At 36.6% G+C, this 17,973-nt stretch overlaps 2 protein-coding genes across 4 annotated transcripts in view; one reads left to right on the top strand and one right to left on the bottom strand.

The window, feature by feature from the left end:
• The window catches only part of LOC111463369 (protein SLOW GREEN 1, chloroplastic), a 20,527-nt gene extending 12,780 nt beyond the window's left edge, over nt 1-7,747 (top strand). For both annotated transcript variants that reach the window (XM_023107283.1, XM_023107282.1), the window contains exon 5: nt 7,737-7,747. The gene's annotated coding sequence lies outside the window, so the exon portion shown is untranslated. The remainder of the gene's footprint in view (nt 1-7,736) is intronic.
• The window catches only part of LOC111463367, a 23,033-nt gene extending 5,121 nt beyond the window's left edge, over nt 1-17,912 (bottom strand). The window contains exons 1-19 of one of the 2 annotated variants that reach the window (XM_023107279.1): nt 17,712-17,912; nt 16,878-17,053; nt 14,282-16,459; nt 13,681-13,756; nt 13,058-13,180; nt 10,822-11,077; nt 10,278-10,745; nt 10,022-10,207; nt 9,600-9,896; nt 7,847-8,497; nt 6,513-6,912; nt 6,264-6,391; nt 5,465-5,635; nt 4,223-4,420; nt 2,455-3,015; nt 2,309-2,365; nt 1,885-2,213; nt 1,225-1,657; nt 651-1,118 (exon numbers count right to left, since the gene is read on the bottom strand). In XM_023107279.1, the coding sequence (XP_022963047.1) occupies nt 651-1,118; nt 1,225-1,657; nt 1,885-2,213; nt 2,309-2,365; nt 2,455-3,015; nt 4,223-4,420; nt 5,465-5,635; nt 6,264-6,391; nt 6,513-6,912; nt 7,847-8,497; nt 9,600-9,896; nt 10,022-10,207; nt 10,278-10,745; nt 10,822-11,077; nt 13,058-13,180; nt 13,681-13,756; nt 14,282-16,459; nt 16,878-17,052 (7,155 nt within the window). In that variant the 5' untranslated portion in view covers nt 17,053; nt 17,712-17,912. Of the gene's footprint in view, nt 1-650; nt 1,119-1,224; nt 1,658-1,884; nt 2,214-2,305; nt 2,366-2,454; nt 3,016-4,222; nt 4,421-5,464; nt 5,636-6,263; nt 6,392-6,512; nt 6,913-7,846; nt 8,498-9,599; nt 9,897-10,021; nt 10,208-10,277; nt 10,746-10,821; nt 11,078-13,057; nt 13,181-13,680; nt 13,757-14,281; nt 16,460-16,877; nt 17,054-17,711 lie in introns of both variants that reach the window. The other variant, XM_023107278.1, reaches the window with a different exon arrangement.
• Nucleotides 17,913-17,973: the final 61 nt, after the last annotated feature.

Below are 17,973 nucleotides of genomic sequence, written 5' to 3'. Positions count from 1 at the left end.
CCCCCCCCCCCCCCAACCCACAGGATAACATGAACGCAACAAACATTTTAAGTCTTCATAACATTAAGCCACTTCTTCAAGTTCGTTATACTAGCTATATTTTACCATGAGTTTTCGTTCACAGCAGAAATGATGATAAACTCAAGGAAATTGTACAGCTGACCATGAATTTTGAAGGTTAAAAAAGGAATCCCACATGAAGTGAAATAGAAACAACACAAACTTGAACGAAATGGGGAACTTCATTTAAATCTACAATCCTCACATTATCTAATATAGCTAATAGAAAGTGAGTAGAACGAAGAAAACAGTTCTTTTTAAGTTTTTCTCTGTGAATAATACAACTAATACAATCAATTAGTATATAAAGCTTACAGCGCCAAAGACACTTCTAGGTATTGAAGCAGCCATGCCAAATATGGTATATTTCCCATCTTAGCAGACAAATATCCTGTCTCTTACAAGTCTTAGCAATACTTGTACAAAATGTTACCCCAATTCAAACCAAAAACAATTGGCTGATTATGAATATTTAGCGTTGCAATCATAAAGTATAGAAATGAGAAATGTTCTAATTAGTTTGACTACCAATAAGAAGAATAACTTGCAACATGATCAAAAAGTCAACCAGGAACTTTATGCTAAAATACCTGAGTTTCCGTGACATGATGACTAGCTGATTTCCAAGAACCCCCACTAGCTTCCAGTTGCTTTGCCCAATTGCGTGCTTGCTCCCAATGTCTATTATTTTCTAGCGCTGATAAAAGTGATGCATCATCTAGCGCCTCATTCCCAAGGTGCAGCGCATCATCTATACGTAGTAAAGGCTCAGCTAAATTGATTTTATAATAAAGTCGTCGATAATATGAGGCAGAAAATCCCCCATCACCAAAATCAGTTGCAGCTAGAAGTTTCAGTAGGCATCTTCTTTCATATGGAGATGGACAAACAGACAGTACCGCATTGGCAGCCTTGACAGCAGTCGACCCAGTCCATGACGTCCCAGTATTTTCTTCTCCCTCAACATTTGCATGAGAATAGATTGCTTCATCCTTAACTCGTGCAGAAAATGAACCTAAATGTGCTGAAGCTTCAGCTAAACACATTTGTGAAAATGCCTAATGAACGATTAACTTTGAATCAGTACATGATTTGTTTAAAGAAAACTCAAAAGAAATTTTATGAAGGAAAGGAGTGGGGATCATATGGGACTAAACGGTTAACCTGAAGTGCACGGATGAATGGTAGCAGGGAACATGAAGGAAGGAACATCTCAAAAGCCCTCAACAGAGGCAAGAATAGTTTCTGTTCACAAAGCACAGAAACCATCTTGGACAGAGATGATGGTGCTTCATCTGAATCATATGAAACAGAAATCCGTTGGGGTTCCTGAACTATCTTTCCTTCTTCCTTGACAATAGAGTCACCTGGAACATTAGTTGATGCACGTGAAGCACTGAAATTATCAGATATCGCTATAACTGATGGATCATCAGAAACGGAATCCATGGTTCGCCTTCGTTTGGGATTTTTCCGGCAGTAATGAAATGCAGATGATCTACACCCAGCTGGCAAGGTATTGGTAGCTTCTACTGCTGCCCCGACATTTTCTGCTATCTGGGAAGCAATATCATTTACCTTAATGGATGTAGTTTCCCTGTATATAACTCAGAGTCAGAAAAGATCTTCGGCTTGGTATTTGTAAATATCCAACTTGGAATGAAAAAAATCAATAACAAGAAAAGGATAATAAAAACTGAACATATATAAATATAAAACTCGCATAAAAGCAATGAAATAACAACTTAAAATTAATGGTATACTTCCAAGTAAGATACTAGCTATCTATATAGTTCATTTCCGAAAGGAACAATTGATCGTCACCTTGCTGCTGTAATTTCTAGCCAAACAGTAAGACAGGATAATGGAGAGACGTCTGGGAAGCAAGAAGCAATCATTGCCAAAATAGACCAGGACAACTCTTCTGCCTTTATCAAGAGAGCTTTTCCGGGGTTCTTCTTTTTCTCACATTCAGCTAAAATGGTAAAGAGCTCAACAGGAATATACATACTTCCATCTAAAATGGTGGTTTGACCTTTTTTCTCTTCAGTGTCGGAGTATGATGAAGTGCCAGGGCTTTTCCTCGACTGTACAGACTTCAATACCGTTAATATATGGATTTTGAGACGTGGATCACTGAACTCTCTTGATGCCTAGAGAGAAATAAAATGGAAGAAAAGATGTAACATAAGGATAAGAGATTTAGATAGGTGACTACTCAAATTAATAAATATACAGGACTCACTACTTGGATTACTGTGTCAAAGGGGTACCCGCCAACATGAGCCTCAGTTAAAAATCCAACCTTTCAAATATAAGAGACATTGAATCAGAATGTGAATCGTCACAGTTGAGAAAATTAGTTCAGTATTAATATAGACCGAAGGAGAATACCCAGTCATTGTCTCTTGCTAACAAAGCAAGATATTTCGAACTTAGAGGAATCCTATGCATCCGACAAAAGACTCTAACTAAATTCCAGTGATGGCTTGCAGCTTTTTGCTGATTTCTTAGCTCGGTCCCATCACCTTTACCACATAATAACCACGATCCACATGAATTTCCATCGACCATGTGGGGAAGACTAACCTCTTCCAAATGCTGTAGGACAAACAAAAGCACCTGTGAACAACGTTTTGGAGGTGCTGAATCAGAAGTGCCCGTTGGCTCATTAACACTTGAGCTTTCCTGGTGCAGATACTCATCAGCCAGAGCTCGAGCAAGAGTCTCTATTTTATCAGATTCCAAGGGTACTGGGTGAAAAGCAGAACCCTTAGGTGAAAGTTGCCTGAAATTCTCAAAGGATTGCCCAGACTTGTAAAATGTCGATATTCGTCTTAAAGCTGCTACATCTACACGGAGCATACTGGCAGACAAACCACCTAGCTCCAGGAGAAAAGCACATGAGGCAACTAACACGGAGTTCTCAAAATGCGTAATGGCAAGTGGAATAACCTGAAAATCAAGTGTGGAGAAATTTTTACAAACTCAAGTAAAACAGTTAAACTTTGCATAATTAATTGAGTCAACTATTTGTCAAGGAAATTTTATGAATATTAGAATGACTGGAAGGAGCCTGTAGTTGTCAGAGGTGAGTAAGCTGGTTGGAAATTTTAGCAACCTAGTCCAGGAATGGATAGATCTAGTGTTACCCCAAAAAGGAATATGCCCAATAATTTATAGGTCAATTTCCCAAGGAGATTGAAATCTGCTGTTTAAATCCTCCTGCTCTCCTAGGAACATAATTAATCAGACCAGCATAGATTTTGATTGGTTACCTATAGTCCTAAAGCAAGTTTGAAAGATTCTATGCACATCAAATAAGCTATCAGTCTTTCCTTCATCTCGAGGAGAGTGGATCCTTGATTTTAAAATAACTCTCGACGATAAGGGGACTCTTGGGAGGGCCAAACGAAAAGGCAAAATAATAATGAAAAGAAATCATGGATGTAGCAGTTATCAGATAACAATAAAGAAAAAGTGAAGGACAAGTAAAAAGATTAGAGAAAGATGGTTTTATAAGAAAATTAAGTAAAATGGTATTGGATTGGATCATTGAAAAAATGATTAAGGACCTCAGTGAGTCATTTGAGCATAAGTAGAGAATCGGCAAACCATTTTGTTTCATTGTAACGACTTCCACAAGTTGCAGTTTGAATCATCCTTCCAGTGTGCAACATCTTACAAAGATTTATTGATCATTAAGTTGGAATGCTTTTCTTTGGAAGGATGCCCAGAAAGAGAACTTTCTGAAAACATGTCATTTTCATAATCGTTAGATTATTTATCAATTGAAAAGAAATATGAGCTTTTGGGTGGGGGTTTTCTCTTCCCCTGCCTCTTAGACTGTTCTCTTTGCTCTGCTTTGTGCTAATGCTTTAAGCTTGTTTCTTTTATTAAAAAAAACGTAATATGAGAATGTTTAAGTCAAAAGTTGACGATGTTGAAGTCACTTAGAAAAGAATTAAATATTTCACTTATTTATTGATCAAACAATTTTGTATCTTTAGATTTTGACACTTCTTTTGATCCTTTCTGTCCTCCATGATGTTCTTTTTTTGTAGTTTTGACATTTACCTTATCCCCTTAGTGTTTGATTGCTGTGTTACAATAATAATCATTGCCTATTATAACGGAAAAGAAAATAATAATAAATCCTTACCGAAGAAAGAAGAGATTGTTCCGTTGGTGTCAAAGGCGCAAAAAGTGTCTGTAGATCCAACTGTATATTTGATTGTCCAATTGCTGAACCTGACTGAATCTCTGATTTCAATTTCTGAACTCTAGCAACAAGAAGATGATTAAAAGCTGATAATGCACGTCCACGATGCAAGTTGTGCTCAAGCCCAAGTCCAGTTTCCTAAAGGCAATAGATTAGCTGAGCTGAGTGTATGGCTTAAAGGAAGCACACATGCGTCTACCAATAACGCCAACAATTATATACTGATAGACTCCGCATTACAAAATGTGGCAACGTGTATTAGATGAGATAGTAAACCGTAAAATAATATAACAGAAAAAATAAACAAGATTGGCGAGATTGAGGATCTGTCAAGATAACTAAGACATTTAATATGATTTTGATGGATGAGCTAGGCAGTTTAATTCTTTGGGCAATGTAAAAGCATCATGACACCTGCAATGTATGGGGGTTTTATCAAGGGATCTGCACCCATAAACATCATCAATTGTTTTTCAACAATTACTAATCGTGTACAAGTTTAATGATCGAGAGTTTATCTGAGAGACAAAATGCATCATGTAAACAGAAAAGAAATAGAATCTGTTTCACCCTTCATCGATAATGGTTAGATGTTAGGGAAGTTTTAGGAAATCCACAGGACTCTCTTGAGCTTTTTACAATCACTAGTAATATTTTTGGATAAAAACAGCACATTAATGTAAGACATTTAACAAATAAAACTTCCAACTACCAGATAACACAACATATATGGTATCTTTATATAAACAGGCAATGACAATCATCTATTCTCAATAATTGGGAGGAAACAATACCTTACGAAAGTGTTCCCTTATCTCCCCTGGCACATGATAAATTTTGAAATATACTGTAAAGCAAGAAGATTCCTAATTCACATTGCCAGATAGTAATAAGCAGTGCAGTTGAGAATTAGGAATCTATTTTACAATATTTTTCAAAATTTATCATATAGCCAGGGGAGATAAGGGAGCACTTTCATATGGAATAAATGCTTCCCTCAACAAAATACTTCTTTCTACTTTGCGTGATAACAAAGAGAAAACAATTGAGAAAATTCGTTGAATAAGAACCATATAAGGTTAAGAAATCTTGTATAAGTTCAAAAGGGAAAATAAAGGCCAATTACTGAAGTAGCTGCCGAGAAATTCAAAGAATATACATATAACCTACAGTTGGACATACCTTGAGAGATGAATCATATAGTTCATCTTCAATGTGCTTCTGTATGGCTGCTTCCCAAGAGATTGGACTGATTTCAGAATGTTCATCATCATTCATAAAAAAATATACATCCCTCTCCCATAATGCTTGCCCCGTTGGCAAACCTGAAATTGATTGCCATCCAAGAGGACCCTGTGATAGAATTTGCACAAACATAAAGCATATACAAAAATCTGAGCCTCGACTGTTAGAAGTAACATCCCTAAATCTTAGGGTAATTTGCTGCAGGACGCTAACTGAACTGTAACACCATTTCGATTATCATAACTGCATCGCTAGTTGTTAGTTCAGTTGAACAGCTGTCTAACAAGCTGTTTATTAACTTAAATGAGTAGCTAATCTTGCGTATAAAACAGGAGCCAGCTAGCCATATGACAAAAGGCTAATGATTGATTTCAGAAAAAAGAAAATTTTATAATTCACTTGAGTGAAGAGTGCTAATACAAAGAAATAGTGTGGATAGAAATGAATATTCAATGAACATAAGAAGGTTCTATGGTTCAAAGCTTGTCCAACCCTTCTGTGGATAGCAAGTGGACTGACGCATTTTATTTTGAATAGTGTGGAGTACAAGAAAGATCATCAAGTGGTTAAGTGTCTATGGAAAGGAGTAGTAAGCATTCAAAGTCCATCCATTCTAATCTCCAGTAAAATTTAAAAAGTGGATACATTTCTAATCTACTGTCTGTTAATTCAATGAACCATTTAGTTCAGAATGATGACAAAATGCATGGGTTGTTAAAAGGATAGAGAATGAAACCTGGACATAGAGATGAAGCAATCTCCGAACTGCATTGGGAAACCAGCATGGTAGCATATGTAAAAGTGAAGTATCACGTCCAGCAGAAAAAATGGTGCTGTTACGCCAATGTAGATATTCAGATAACGCTGAAATGCAGAAACAATGAATTATGAACTGATTAAACACTCAAGTGCAGAAATAATGACAGAGAGTGAAAATTACAATAAAGCTTCAGCACAAGAAGTTCAAAATGGAGGAGAAGCTAACCATTCTTCCATTTTGGACCCAAAAAATTGCAAGTTGTATCTTGCTGGAAAGCCGATGTAACTAGGGCACGGCACAATGTAGGGAATCGTTGCAGGACTGGCCTGAGGTTTTCAAGAGTACATTGGGCTGACGAGCTACTATGTCTGTTTACACCACTGCTATTTAAACAATCTTGGATTGGGGACGGAGCATACATTAGAGTTGCTAAGGCTGCCATTTCTCCCCCACCTTCAGCAATGTCAGCAACAGTGGAAATAATCTCTTCAATATTCCGAACACTGAGGTTGGGATCATGAACTAAATTCAGTGGCATTATTGAGCGAGCATTAGAAAATGATGCATCATATTCGCAGCCCCTGATCCTCGACAGAAGTAGCCATCTTGCCCAATGACAATCTCCCTACATCAGCACACCATAAGAATAGAGGGCAAAAGACGAGCATACAAACTAAATTTTAAAGTGTTAATAGGCAAAATCAAAGGATACTCGAAGGAATGTTTGATATATTAAGGTCATGAGGAAAATAGTAATAAGTTCGCCTCTGTGAGTGAGGCACATTGTCTCAGAAGCAACCTAACGTGACTCACCATAATTAACAACAAACGTAAAATACATTCAATGCAAAGAAATTTTCTTTTTTTAAAAAAAAAAAATTTATGTAAGGTGTAGAAGTTGAACAGGAATATAAGACAACTGATGGTCCCACCAAAATGACTAAAATGCCAGCATTCCAGCTTCATGTAAACAGAAATTGTATTCCTGGGATATCTCGGCAAGACTTTAGCACTATGCTGAAGGGAGGGAAATTTGAGTGGGCTGCTTAGTAATCTAAAATATTGTCAAATACGTATTTCATTAAAAATAACCACAAACATAGCCTTCAAAAGAAATTACCTAATTGTGATAACGACAGAAGGTTAATCTTTTTGTGTTTCTAAAAATAGGTTGTGAGTCTATTCTACAGTTTATTTTCTGCTACTTTTGTCAATTACCCAGACTCCATGTTCTATTGTCAAAAAGGACTCAAAACAGAAGTATCTAAAGCAAAAAGAGTAACTTGTAGGGTAAATATAAAATAAAGCAAATGAAAAATACAATAAATTGGGCTTAGCTGGCTCGAGCCAAGATCAACATGAATCCCACAAAAATTTCCCTCATTTATCTGACTCTTCACTTGCTACGAACTCATCCCTTAAACTGTCAAACTCACTCACTCACATAAGCTACTTCAAATATGTAAGAAGCAACAGACGAAAGATGAATGATGGCTATTAAATAAAATCAGGAAATATAGAAATAAGAAGCCACACTGACTGAATGTGTTGATACTTACAGCAGCTTCCAGTAGTGAATGAACTGAATTATTATCAATAACCAGTTTCTGATGGTCCAGATAAAGGTCGAGAAGAAAAGGCAAGTTATACTGTGAACAGTGATGTATGAAAACTTTATACAATGCTTGCACAGAATCAACAGAATATGCCCCGCCCTTGTTTGAAGATCTTTGATCAACTGAACTGCTGATGTGGTCATCCATAGAAGCAATCTCATCAAGTCTGTGTATAATGAAGCCAGAACGGGCAAGAAGAGGTACCAGCTCCATTGAGCCTTCCCAATATTCCTTCAGAAATATAAAATGCCTTGCAAGCTTCTCCTCCAAGAGCATACCCAACAATTTGGAGCACATAATATTAGCTGAAAATTTGAAAATTTTGACGTTGGGAATGTACAAGCAAACAGCATCTAACTCTTCTAGAGGATACAAGTAATTGCTGTAAAAAGTAGACTCTCTGTTGCACCCAACTGCTGAAGCTGACTGTAGACCATCTAAGCTTACTTGGAGGCTCCCATCCAAAATATTAGCATCAGGAATCATATCGAGAAGTCTTGATACTCCATCCCAGTTATTATGGCATATATGGTAATCAAGTTGAGATTCCCATGCTACATGGATACCATTACCCAAAGATTGATCCAGTAATATCTGTACAAAGAAAGATGTAATATAAACCAATTAATATCCCACATCAAACGCAACTGGACAACAAAAACAAAGTGGATCAACCTGACCATATTTGGGTACAGGTGTGGGGGTGATAAGAAAGGAGAGGAGCGAAACTCATGCAGTCTATGATTTTTTATCAGAGATATAAATGGACCTAGATGGTACAGTTTAAACCACAGCAGTAGAAGAAGTGAAAAACAAAAGAGAAGACTAGACACAGGCTGGCAATAGAGCCTGAGCCATGACAAGAACACCAATTCCTACAAGCTTCATCAGATAGGCGCTCCAATATCAATATTAGGCACTGAAACGAAGATTCAGGTACACTGCGGGGCTCGTTTACATAACTTATGGATCTTAGGATAAAGGGGGATGCAAGGGAGTCTTGATGTTATTTTCCCTTCTTTTGCTGTCCTTTGCTGTTCACTTACAAGTGTAAGATTGTAGCTCAGCTATCAGTTAGACCACCAATTATAAAAGTATATTCTGGGAGGGGTAAAAAGATGAATGCGACTCATGTAGCTTCCACAAACTACATATTCGGGATTGTAACCTCCATAGGTCTATGAAATTATGACTAGACAAGACTAGGTTGTTCTAGACGGGGGGTACAAGTAGCAAAAGATTCTGAGAGAGAAGCAAAGCTTGGTCCTCTCAAATTGGCTGTAATCCAGTCGGCTGTAGGTTAGAGTGGATATATTAAATTTTCATCTAAAAGTTTGTTTCTTTTTATTAAATTTTTATAAATTAAAAAAAAAAACCTTAAATGAACTGCATGAATTATATACGAAAGCAACTGTGTAATCCTTTACATTTGATACATGAAAGCATAAGGTGCAAGAGACTTATTTAGAACTTATTTAGCTCCCAAAATTAATCACCCAATAACTAAAAGCTGAATCGTGGCAGCCAATTCAATATTAGTGCAGTAGCCACAGGAAACCTATATACCCGATCACTATCCATTAATTCTTGCAAACAGATTTTCAAGCAAGGAAATATTAATGCAGATTCATTGTTTCCAAGTAATCGGGTTCAGATAAAACAGGTGGTTGTACCAGAGAAGTTAAACATGACTTACACGATCAGTTGTTCGCTGATCCCACGTGTTTGTCCAAATGGCAGCGGCAGCCCAATATCCTATATGAGCATTATCTTCAGTGGTCTCCACGACAGAAGAGCTCTCATTGGCATTGGGCCACGAACCTAAAACCACACCATCAACCTCACCACAATCAATGAAAGTATTGTTGATTAAATGGAAACGTAATGTCCTCAATTCATTTTCTCCTGGGCTGTTAGAACTTGATGGGAATCCCATATTTGCTTTCTGCCTGCTCAGAAATGTTTTCCAGAAATTACTGCTTGGGTAGAGCCTCTAATCCATTCCCCCATTTATAAAGAAGTGCAGAAAAGAGCATACTTTAGTTCCAAATGGATAAAAAAGAATTAAGATTTTAATTTGAACTGACTCAAAATGGACGCAACAAAAGTGATCGATACCTCAATATGTAATATTCTATCCATCATCCTCTGGTCAAATGGCCCCAGATAACCATATTTTTTCATCTCCGCAGCAATTTCTACTCGAAAAGATCTGTTAATTGTACCATACAACAATTGCTTGAGGCTAACTTCAATGTCATCTCCAAGCCTCTGCAGCGTAGCAATGGCAAGCCCAGTCTCACCCTGTACAACACATAAACATGCTGTTAAGAAAATATGGATACACAAACAGGAGAAAAGTTACTGAAACTACCTTTAAGAAGAGATCATAAGCAATAGCTCTTCCAATGTCACGAATTTCAGAAAATGTATCATGAGGTTCGTTCTCTTCAATTAATTCTCTCAAATGATTTATGTGTAGTTGAAGAACAGCCAAAGGAAGACGGCCAGAGAGAAGAGCATCTTTAACCACATTTTTAAGTGGCAACTTATCTGACTTCCAACGTGCAATCATCTGGTTAGGATTCTCCAAGGGAACAACTTTCTTTTCCAGGACTCCTTGTGGTACAACAGCCGAGTCTTCATCTAAATCTTCTGAATTGAACTGGGATCCGGAAACCATGGGCATGATAGCAAGACCATCTACAACGTTAGAGTTCAAATCATTTGAAGGAAATGACAGTTCATATTGACTTGTACTCCCCAATGGTATTATATCTGTAGAAACAAGCTGTGGTTCATCCAGCAATAGACTGGTTTGGTCAGATTCCTCCCCCACGACCTATAGAATCCAATGTTCAAATAAATTATTACTGCTTCAATGAATATAAATTCACATAATATCAATATAAACATACCAATTCCTGACTTGGCCTCTTGAATTTCGAACTAAGATGGCCGTGCAGATTTCTTATTATCTCCAAAAAGTGAGACATCTCATGAAGTTTTCTTGAATGCTCCGATACATTTTGCTTTTGAAAAGGAAGATGCGGGAGAATGGAAATTTCTTGGCCGCTACTAAAGTCATTAAAAGTAGTAGCATTTCTCTTGAACTCAGCCATCCCATATCGATGAATCATTCTGGTCGCAAAGTGTGTCCCAAGTGCAAGAAGCCTACAAATGAAACTCATTTCACGTAAGTTCAGAAGTAAGGTTTTTATCTGTCTTTACTTGTTACAAGGAACAGAGGGGTTTTTTCTTTTTTCACAAGAAACAAATGTAAAAACAGAGGTTTTAGAATTAAAAGTTTGTAATATGATGACAACTGCAACATAAAATTAAAATGATCATGTAGTTGTGTATACATACATATTATATAAGCATCTTTAAAACAGTCAAATTTTGATCAGACAAGAACGCTTCTAAATTAAATGGTTGTACAAACCCTAAAGGAAAAAGAAAAAAGAATATGGCATAATACATAAATTAAGTTTTTCACCCAAATTGGGATACTATATTAAGTTACAACTGACACCATGCATACAATCAATATTTACTTCTTTAGCATCTCCCAATTGATAGGAAAACAAACCAACATCGATCATCAAGCAATTACGATAGGAATACTCTTGTAGTTCGTTCCAAGGCTGTTATTTTGTCTAGGCTTTTCCAAATATAGACTCTTGTTCTTTTTTTTTTTTTAAATATCAAACATTTCATCAAGTAGACCTACTAAATATTAGCTTGCAAAAATTTTGTTCTCACACTCAATAAAACAAACAAAAGAATACATAATAAATATGAACTCAAAAAGGTAGAGATTTTAAGAGAATAAAACAAGTGCGTGCAGGCACAAAATGATTTTTCATCAATTTAGGACAATATAATCAAGCTAATTTGCAAACAAAACGAAAATGACTTGTTGAACACCATGAGAGGTCTGAGCAAGCAAGATTCATTTTCATCAACTTGGAGTCTAGTTGCAAGCAAGAGTTCCCAAGCTTTATGAGAGGTCTGGGCCTCTCACTCTTCACCGATGACTCTCAAAAGTTCATTTTCAACTAACGGTCAAATCTCCCTCCCTCCTACAGTTTCCCTATTAATACTTCGATCTCCCAAACAGACTCCCTGACCTCCCTACCCTCACTCAATACACTACCCACATACATAACTATAACAACTCAAGCGGAAAGATTACAAGTGAAACATATTAGAGTCTGAGGATTTTCTTTCACTATCTCCAACCCAAAATTTCACTGTGTCTTCGTCAAGTGGAACATAGGGAGCTGTTTATTTATCCAAGCAAATAACTCCCAAATTGCTATCCCACTAAATAAGAACTTCATAATCTTCTGAAGATGGTAGATTAGATAGTCATACACCCAAAATAGTTGCTTGATGGATGTAGAGATCTAGCTGATAGCTCAAGTGTTGTAAAGGACATGGTTGAAAGTTGCAGCCAGAGCCAACTGCAACTGAGACATGCAGTTACATACAGCTCCAACCAATTGATAAGCGGCTTTGCTTATATGTCTATAATGGGAAAAGGACCATAAAATTGTGGAACATGTCCACTATTCTTTCTATCAACCAACGATCAATACTTAAGAGGATTTTACATTTTAGAAATACCGAAACCCCAATTGGAAATTCCATATCTAATTGATGCTATAAGCATTATGTTTCATCATCACTTGGAATCTGGTCTTCGATATTAAAATTTTAAATTCAGATTACGAAAGGAATTCTGATTGCCTTTCTAAAGATCCAAGTGGAGTAAGTTTTTCCTATGTTTCTACAAAAGGAAATTCCTCTTTATACCATGCAGAGCACTGGAAGCTCCCTCGAACTTTTTAGATGTTAGAGAACTTTTCTAACTTTCTAATATTATTGAGACCTGTCTAAATTTTTTGCGCTTGCAGCAGGTTCCTTGTTCGAGTAGGGTTTTGTCTTCAAATATTTTCTCGTCCTTTTAAAGTTGAAGTTCGAGTAGGGTTTTTTCCCAAGTTTCATATTTCTGGTAGAGGATATGCCGATTTAAGATCAACACTTTCTCTTTAGATGTTTTGATTTAATGTACAAATTGCTCGGAACATAATACATTAGCCATAGTGCTTAAGAGGATGAATGGAGAAAATGAATATAGATTTATACCTTGAAGCGGCTGAGATATCATTATCATTACCAGCTTTTTGAAACATCAGATGTACGGCAGCAAAGAGTAATCTCAAAATTCCTTCTTCTTCCAAATCAACATCCACAAGCATTTCTAGAGATCTGTCCATCATAAAATTGAAAAGAAAACAAGAATGACTTCTATGACAACTTTAGCAAATCATAAAAATGTGTCAGATGTATATACAAAATATCTCTCCTAAATTGGGTTCAAACCCAAGCCATAAATTATAATGTTCAACTAGTCAAAGTTAAGGACGTGTTTGGAATGACTTTCTAAATGCATAAAAACACATTTTTTTACATTTAAAAGTACTCTTAAAAAGTCATTCCAAACAAATTCTAAATCAACGACCAGTAAAACTACAAATTCCTAGATCCTTATATCTTCGCTCTTGAATGCTTCTTAATTACATTGCAGCCCCTGTTCTCAAGTAATAATTCTTTCTTTCTCCATAAATAAATTAAGGATTATCAAAATTAATTGTTTAATTCAATCAAGTACCTCTGGAGAATCTACTGGCAACAGCATAACAACAGTGAACAAGCACTGTTTTGATCATTAATTCAACAAAGACATTGAAACATGAAATGGATCTTACCGCTCTAGTTCATCAAATCTCAAATAATGCAATGCCATTTGAAAGCAACGCATCCGCACAACTTTCAAGTCCCACCCTGAAATAAACATGTATAAACAGTGAAACCAGTATTTGCCATGTCTTAACACTGCCATTAAAAACTAGATAAAGCACTTATTACATATTAAATTTATAAAAAGAAAAAAGAAAAAAATCACTGCTGTTATATTTTGTAATTGTATGCTCAATATAATTGCTTGTAGAATACGCGGTCTTCACAACAGAATCCACAGACAGCTAATTCAATTCTGAGACATTTTGAAAATAGAAAAACCAAAATGAAACTTCCAGGCACAATACCCGAAAAATTTAAGGTTCACCGTACTTCAAGTTACACATTTCCAACTCGGGGGAAAACATAGTCTCTTATAATCATTTTCTTAAACATTGTTAGATACAAAGCTATTATAGTTATGCCAATTGATGTCAATATGATTTCATTTTAGCAAAATAAAGACATGTTCTTAAGGTAGAACTCAGTGTACTTAAGATCAAGATCATTCTAATTAAATAAACTGAAATACTGCAATAATGAACAGGATGTATGGTTCATTATTCTCACCATTCTCAGAACATAAGCGATCTGCCTCATCTATGCTTTCATATAGGAGGACCCTGTCCAAAACTTCAACTTGCCAGGGTGACCATGGACACTTGGATTCTTTAAGCTCCAAATCTTTTACTTGATTAGCAGTGCCAAGAATAATATCAGGTTGCGACCTAGAGACATACTCGGAAGGTAAAGAATTTGACGGAATGGTAACAGAAGGCAAAACCACAGAAAGACCATTATTTGTCACCAAATAAAGAGATCCTTGTGAAGTGCAACCAACTGCTTCTCCAACAATATCTTTTTTCCTTCCATCAACAAAAATCATTTGGGATTTCAAGCAGCTATCATCATGGACTTCAGACTTCAGATGCAAATCAAAATGGACAACTTGAGAGATATTCTGGCCACTCATGTTACATCTTTTAATGTATTGCGTAAGTCCCATAGGAGAGAAGCCAAAACAATCATCTTCATTAGTTTTCCAAGTGGAAAGAAACATCTTTCGCATGGTGCCAGATTGTAATTCTCCACCCTCGGACTTCTGCTCTTTCAAAAGGGAAGCAGTAGCAGTTAAACAAGAGCACTTATCTCCTCTCCCCCTATAAACCTTTGAGTCCTTAATATTTTGAAGCACATTAGATTTAGTATTACCCCAATGTGAACCACCTTCACTTTGCTTGGAAAAATCCCTACATGAATAGTTCCTCTGACAGCCTATATCATAACCACCAACCTCCCAACTAACTAGAGACCTCCCAAGTTCGAAATCATGAGAATGTGGAAACAGATTTTCATATCCATGGCAATGCTCTAACATATGTTCAATAGCAGAAACAACATATATTACACCAGATGCATCAATCACAGCAAAATGTGAGGAATGAGAATCAGATAATAACCTTCTAAACTTTCTTTCATGAAAACTACGTCTATAAGATAAATCATCTTGGACTTGATCTACTAGATTCCTTTGCAAATCTTGTTTCTCATGCAAGTACTGAGGATTGAGTCCACACGCCTGTAAAACATCAACACATGCAACATGCTTGCCAGACAAAGCAGAGTGTAGGAAGATAAAACCAGAGTCACTTAAACAAACGATAAAATCATTTGAAAAGCAAAAATCTGCCCACTCCATCACCGGTGTAATATATAGGCTTTTCTCAAATTTTACAGAAGACACCCACTTAATTCCCAAATTTCCAACTCTAGCAACAAGAATTAAAGTACCATTTCTGCTTTCAGTTTCAGCACCCTCTTCAACAGATACAGTATCCATTCTCTTCAAAACAAATCCAATTAAAAAATGTGAATCACTTGAAAATATTTTGGAACATTTGTATGATTTATTCATGCCAATGCCTAGAAAATGGGTGTCAAATGAAGTTGGACTCATATTACTGCGTGTTCCAAGGATTATTTCATGCCAACTCTGTTCATTGACGAAAGAATCATCAGAATTTGGTGGCGGCAGGTTATAATTAAATATATTAAATGAAACCACCTTTGTAAAGCAAGGAACTGACGTTTTTTCCGGGTACATTGTCCAAATGTTATCTTCAAATTCAACAGTCTTAACTTTAGCAAGAAATGATTGTAAATATCTCTTAGATGCGCTATTTCCTGACAACAGGGCATCATTCTCACTCTCAGAGCAAGAACTGCGTAACATTTCCCCATTCTGATTCGTCCCATTTTCGTCAACATTTCCAGAGGTTTCACAAAAACCAGAACATTCTTCAATCTCCAAATTTTGAGGTAATCTTGGGGAAGGTCCCCATTCCACCCACCTTCCTTTCCAAAATTCAGATTGCACCATATTTTTACCTTCCACAACAAATTTCTTCGGCTGGTAAAAGGCATGAGCAGTGACACCATGATTTCCAGATACAAATAAAATTTCCTTAAAAGAAGAATCTTCTTGCTTCGTATAGGAATCTCCACAAAGCCCCCAAGCAAGTGAACTTACATCACCAAGGAAGTTGTTACAACTCGACCTTGAAAATCTGTTTTTGGTAGGAGAATCCTTATCAACGTCGACAGCCAATCTATTAGAGCATTGTACATCACCTTCAGCATCTTCTCGCCAAGATGTTGTTGATGCTTCTTCTGAGAAAGCTGATGATCCCAAATCTTTTAAGTCGATATCATATTTATTTGGGAAGTCATCACTACACCTATTGCCCCCTGCAGATCCAAATAAAATGATCACAAATTACAATTAAAAACTTGTGGAGAAGCAAAACAAGAACGAGGGGGTTGGGTAGCTAAATATGTGAAGAAGTGTTGAACCTCCCGCAATTCAATAGAATTAAAATTGTAGCATCGTAAAGAGCATTTTATTGAAGGATACAAAGCCTCCTAAATCTTTGTATGGACGTGACATTATGTTTGATTTTATTAAATACCAATGGGTGTCTAGACCATTTTGCACACCCCAATCCTATTAGATAGCTGTCGAAATAAATAATACTTGGTTTCAAGAAACTCATAAGATAATACTTTTAAGGTGTAGATTTCTGTCGTTGTACCTTTTTATTGTGCGTGTATAATTAAACATCAAAACAAGTGGGGAAATCTAAGGAGAGGAGAAAAGGCAACTTACCTGTATCTAGAGGAAGAAGCAACGCTTCATGTTTGTATGAATGCAATAACAAAATTGACCTTGTAGGAGAAATAAAAGCTTCGCGATACTCTGAGAGGTTAAGTTGAGGCTGTGAAGGATTCCAATTCTGCAGCTGCAGAATGGCAGGACCCTCACAACCTGAAACCGAGTCCATCCTGTCGCCCAAAGCAGAGAACAAGACACAGTTAAATGTTAGAAAGTGAAAGAAACCGAATGCTAACAAAGATAGAGAGAGTGACAGGAAGGAAGCAAACAGTACAGTGGCTGTGAGACCGCGGGAAGAGATTCAACCTCTCCCCATTCAACAAGCAGTTGGTAAACAATAACCCACAACATAGTGGGATCTCCAAACATTGTTGAAAGAACAATTTTGGTTAAGGAACCATCCAGTTTCATGAAGTTTTCATTATCTTAAGCAATTGACATCGTGACATTAGAATACCTCCAAAACCTCAAATCTTACACAACCAGAAACAAAGGCTAGAAAGAAGACGCATGTTTTATAACAAAATCAGCACAAATTTCAGCTGAAGAAAATCTCGTTTTCAAATTAACACAACGAAGTTGAAAAAAAAAATGGCAATCAAATCAAAAAATTCAGTATTCACCACGCAAGAGGTTAGCAATCAAGTCCCATCAAACAAAATCGTAGCAACAAAAAAGAAAAAAAAAAGAAGAAGAAATATCACACAACATGGCCGATGAATTAAAACAACGCCCGCAACAATTGTATCTCTAAAATAATGGAGAAGATACGATAACAGGAAAAATCAGGATCAAAGAAAATCAAAGAAAACAGTACGGAAGAAAAACCTGGAACTCAAACTGATAACCTAGCCGACGAAGGAAGCCATTATCACCGTAGTAATTCTCTCTCTCTCTGAATTAGATGTTTTTTTTCTCGATTTTTTTGGGTTTTTCTGGAATTGTTCAATCCATAGGAACGGGGAAGACAACAGGCTTTCGCAGGGAAGCGATACAGTCTTACCGACCAAAATTGCAGATAGTATGGGCTTTTTGGTCAATTCACATTCATATTCTTTCGGTCTTTTTCCTGTCCCGTGCAGTTCATGTG

This window comes from Cucurbita moschata, unplaced genomic scaffold (assembly GCF_002738365.1).
Source record: "Cucurbita moschata cultivar Rifu unplaced genomic scaffold, Cmos_1.0 Cmo_Scf00028, whole genome shotgun sequence".
Lineage (NCBI taxonomy): Eukaryota > Viridiplantae > Streptophyta > Magnoliopsida > Cucurbitales > Cucurbitaceae > Cucurbita > Cucurbita moschata.
Note: the sequence above shows the minus strand (reverse complement) of the source record. Positions and strands in the feature narration are given on the sequence as shown.